The sequence below is a fragment of the Azolla caroliniana genome, unplaced genomic scaffold (assembly GCF_043228905.1).
Source record: "Azolla caroliniana isolate FFs.n. ecotype wild unplaced genomic scaffold, voAzoCaro1.0.p SCAF_10, whole genome shotgun sequence".
NCBI classification, from domain to species: domain Eukaryota; kingdom Viridiplantae; phylum Streptophyta; class Polypodiopsida; order Salviniales; family Salviniaceae; genus Azolla; species Azolla caroliniana.
In genome coordinates, this window is record NW_028230445.1 from 3,728,561 (window position 1) to 3,733,082 (window position 4,522).

Below are 4,522 nucleotides of genomic sequence, written 5' to 3' on the forward strand. Positions count from 1 at the left end.
TTCTCATATTTTTCGTATTGGCTCTTCACAGGTGCCATCCATGACTTCGAGGAGCCCTTCAATTTCCAACCTCTAATTCTATCTTCAACTTTCAGTTTTTAAAATTCCTCTTTTCAAAATTTTCTAGGACATATTTCATGTATTTCGAAGCGCTTTGAGAGTCTAGTCTCGTTATTGTAATGGTAAAAGCAATTGGTACAAAATTGGGTGGTGTTATAACTAGTTGATTGTAGTATGAATATGGTTTCTATGTACTTGTTGGAGTAGGGCAAGTCAAAGTCAAGTCAAGTCAAGTCAATGGTAACAATTTGAGTAGGAGAGGAGAGACAAATCAAGGATTAGGATATACACTCTTATTATATTGCCATTATTATATATAGTGAAACATTGTAGCAAGAGCCAATACAAGTGACAACACAGGAGCTAGTTAACATGACATTGACCATGGCCGTTGTTGCCCGATGACAACAATACTTGTCGGCAAATCATGGCGAGCTGTTCATGTTAATCGAGTTTGGTTGCAAAATAAATTCGGCATTGCTTATGGAACACTATGCATATAGATAAGTACAGGTAGAGGGCGGCCAGTCAATGCGCAGGCACCGTGCGGCATCTACCGGTATATATATAAATATATATATCGTATGGCTCGTCGGGCTGAGATATAGAGGTTGTGTTAGTATATTGACGATACTCGTGCTCTCTTGGGCACCATATCCAGCATATACTAAACAAGAAATGATATGTACACTTGTTAACAAGCCGATGCAGTCGAGCAAGGGAGTGCTCCCGCGAATGTGGTCATGTAGGGGGAGAACTTAAGTGGTTCGAATCGAGTGGAGGTGTCACCACTAGAGTAGAGGTTCGAATCGAGGGTGCTAGGTGCACTACCCGATTCTATGAAGTATGCCCCATTGAGGAATGTGTCGTCGATCGACTTCCAATTCCACACCTGCCATTTGCTCCGAGCACCCGCCTCTCGCTTGGTCACCTGCGCGGCAGCAGCAGCTCACACATTTAAAGATTTTTTTGTGTTATTTTAGTACAGATCAATGGATATATTTTGTCTAATATATTGCTATGTGCATTTCACAATATACTAGAGAATTTGTTACAGTAAAATTCAGAGAACACTCTTTCAAATATATGTCGTCGTCACAACACCTCGACATTTATACGCGTTTTTTGTGTGTTTCGGCATCATCCCTGTTTGGACAATAACTGTTGATTCTTTGTGGAGACATTAGCTATCTGTGTTCTAATGTTTAGTATGATTAGGGGGGTAAGTGTGATAGAAGAAGTGATATGATTGATCACCTGCTTATAGCGACTGCTCGAGGAACGGAAGCGGTTGCCCTCGCTGACGATTGTCGGGGCAGCGCTGCCTCCAATGGCATACTCTCCCCATCCCTCATAGTCGTTATTGACGACATGGAAGTACCCGAAGCGGCACCTGCAGGCGTGGCACAACATGTCGGATTAGGTGCTCATTTACAGGCAAAAACACACATAGAGATTAACATGCCAATGTGACAACATAGATAATTTTGTGAGAAAATAGATGCTAGGGTTTCTAGTTTTGTGATGCTAGGGTGTTGTTTGGTTGTGACAACATATATATAATTTGTGAGAAAATAGATGCTAGGGTTTCTAGCTTTGTGATGTTGGGGTTTTGTTTGGTTGTGACAACATACATACAAATTTGTGAAAAAGTAGATGCTAGGGTTTCTAGTTTTGTGATGTTAGGGTTTTGCTTGGTTGTGACAACATATACAAATTTGTGAAAAAGTAGATGCTAGGGTTTCTAGTTTTGTGATGTTAGGGTTTTGCTTGGTTGTGACAACATATGTACAATTTTGTAAGAAAATAGATGCTAGGCTTTCTAGTTTTGTGATGTTAGGGTTTTGTTTGGTTTGTGACAACATACATACAAATTTGTGAATAAATATGCTAACCTCGGCATGCGCTGGATGAGGCCCGGGCCGAAGTGGTTGAATGCGACCGTGACTCGCATTGCCTTGTCGGCGACATACGAATCACTGTGGCCAAGGAGCATGACCTTATTATGGTTGAAGAAGTAGTTATTGGAGATGGTAACAAGAGAGGAACCATGGATGACATCGATGAGGCCATCAGTACATGAAGCAAGCGAATTGTGGTCGATCCAAATGTTCCGTGACCCGAACACGCTGATGCCATCCCCGTCAGACCCACGCCGGTACCCAATGTGAGACACGGAGCTACGCACGCGCCCGCTCTTCCCGGGCCGGCAATGGTGGATATAGAGCCCGTGCACGATCACATTGCTCACGTACTGGATCGTGAGGCATGGCCCATATGCGATCTGAACACGCACACCCCGCCCATCCAGGGTCTTGTCCCCCGTTATGATGAGCTCGTTTTGGAGAGTTATGGTCATGTCGTGCGCGAAGTAGATCCAGAGGGGCTTCTCTTGGATCACGCCGTAGCGCAATGTGCCGGGCTCCGGGTCTTGCGCATTGTCGGCATTGCTTGTGACCACGTAGAAATCGCCCGCCTTCCCGCCCGTGGTCCCGCTCCCGAAACCTATGGCACAATTGGCCAACTGCTTCCGGTTCTTTGACCAGTTCCGATCGCCCCTCCAGCATTCATCGATCACATTCCACGATGAGGAGGAGGCCGTTGGCTTCGCCCCCGCGGCAACACCGGACGAATTAGGGACCGGCCACGATGCACTAATCATACATATAATGAAATGCATGTAATTAGGGAGATTCCAAGCAAATTTGAAGGCTTTACAAGCCAATCATTTGTTTGCCTCATGAATTTGAAGGCTTTCCCTTGTCATCAATTGGTAATGTCAAGTCATTAATTACTAATGTGCTGCTAAAACATTGATGGGATATCCATTCATTATGAATTTCATTTACCATAAGATGCAATTGAATGGATTAGAAAGAATAAAACACATTAGCCAACAACCAACATTTATAAGGATGCAACCATTTCGGGATATCTCGGGGGAATGCACCCGGATCGGTTCGCATGCAATTACCTGAAATTTGTAGGCGCCCCCGTGGCGATAGCAAGGGTGGCGAGGCTTAGTAATATCATTAGGAGAAGTGAGCTTTTGCTATAATTATTAGTAAACATGATGGAGAGATGATTAATGATGCTAATGATCATCTTTGGATGAAATAGATGGAACTAATTGAGTTATGTAGGTGCAATTGGTCCAAGAGTGTTGGTAATACTATCTATCTATGTGTCTATGTAGATTCTATGTATCTATGTCTCTATATATACATATATGAATATGTAGGTCATGGTGTTGCAATGGTATCATAGCGTCAACCTTAAAGCCACGTTCACACGCACTCTCTCTCCACTATGCCTCCACCCTTTCACACACACACACACACACCATTTAGCTAATAGTTTGTGACCTAGTTGTGACCCGTCTCGCCTCACCCACTTCTACTAATCCTACGACTTTGATCGCCCCATCGTCCGAACTTGTTGACTTCTCTCACCTTCCCAAAGAAGGGCCTCCACAACCCCTTCACCGTCAACTCATTGCCTAGATTCTTCATGATCTCTAGTGTCCCTTTAATAAATATTGTATCGTGACTTCTATTACAACTTTGATTAATAATATTGGTCCTAGTTCGCATCCTACAAACCGGATTTGCTCATTAAATTGAGGAGATAATTCTGTTGTTTTGAATATTTTTCTCTCCACATAATGCTCGATAGTCTTGGGGGTTAGGAATTGGATGTAAAAGAGAAAGACTATGTAACCAAATATCTCGTAGACTAGTAAGTAGGTATGATCTAACTGATTAATCTCTTTGCCATTGTTCTCATTATGATCTAACTGATTAATCTCTTTGCCATTGTTCTCATTATGAGCCCCACTCTAAAGAGAAACAACAATGCCACTCTCTCATGTATCACTACTAGCTACACACTTTGCTAATGACGGTAATTTCGTGAACAAATCTATAGCTTGTCATGCATATCCATTGTCTAGGGGAAGATTGATTACCCCACAATATAATGTGGTGACATTGCATCACTCTCAACACATTCATTGCTTCAAGTCTATATGTCAACAAATCAGATATATGATCTATTTTGTTACTAAGTATACGTGAAAAGAAAAAACTTTGATTTGCAGATTGTATGGAACATGTTCAAGGTGTACTAGGTTTAAACTCCCTATTTCCTAAACTTTTCATAAATTAAAAACAATATGCATATGTAAAATTCTCCTTTCTATGTATCCTTATGTCATATGTACCAAATATATTAATAGATTCTATTGAACTCACCATAAAAAACTAGGAGCATATTAATTGGTAACAACTAACAATCAACAACAATTAGGTTCATGAGTCTCAAACTTAATGGGTTCAAAGAAATTGAAACATAAACCAACCAAACCAAATATTCACATAGTTTAAGTTCAAATTGTTTAAGTCAAAACTATTTAAGATAGATCATCAAATCAAAACAACTTAAAATCACACCATTTAGATAC

General features: G+C 41.3%; 1 protein-coding gene across 1 annotated transcript; it reads right to left on the reverse strand.

Annotated features, from left to right (window-relative positions):
• Positions 1 to 347: 347 nt before the first annotated feature.
• On the reverse strand, positions 348 to 3,247 carry LOC147858740 (putative pectate lyase 17). Its single transcript, XM_087325890.1, has 4 exons — positions 3,035 to 3,247; positions 1,956 to 2,714; positions 1,318 to 1,453; positions 348 to 991 (listed from the first exon to the last, which is right to left on the reverse strand). The coding sequence occupies exons 1-4, from the start codon at positions 3,163 to 3,165 to the stop codon at positions 755 to 757; spliced, it is 1,263 nt and encodes a 420-aa protein (XP_087182016.1). The 5' UTR covers positions 3,166 to 3,247; the 3' UTR covers positions 348 to 754.
• Between the last annotated feature and the right edge of the window lie 1,275 nt (positions 3,248 to 4,522).

Excerpts from the sequence above, each read along its gene's own strand:
- LOC147858740 (XM_087325890.1), bottom strand. The coding sequence starts at position 3,165 with ATGATCATTAGCATCATTAATCATCTCTCCATCATGTTTACTAATAAT. Across the intron at positions 2,715-3,034 it reads GGGGCGCCTACAAATTTCAG|TGCATCGTGGCCGGTCCCTA; the intron begins GTAATTGCATGC and ends ATGTATGATTAG. Across the intron at positions 992-1,317 it reads CGAGCAGTCGCTATAAGCAG|GTGACCAAGCGAGAGGCGGG; the intron begins GTGATCAATCAT and ends GCTGCCGCGCAG.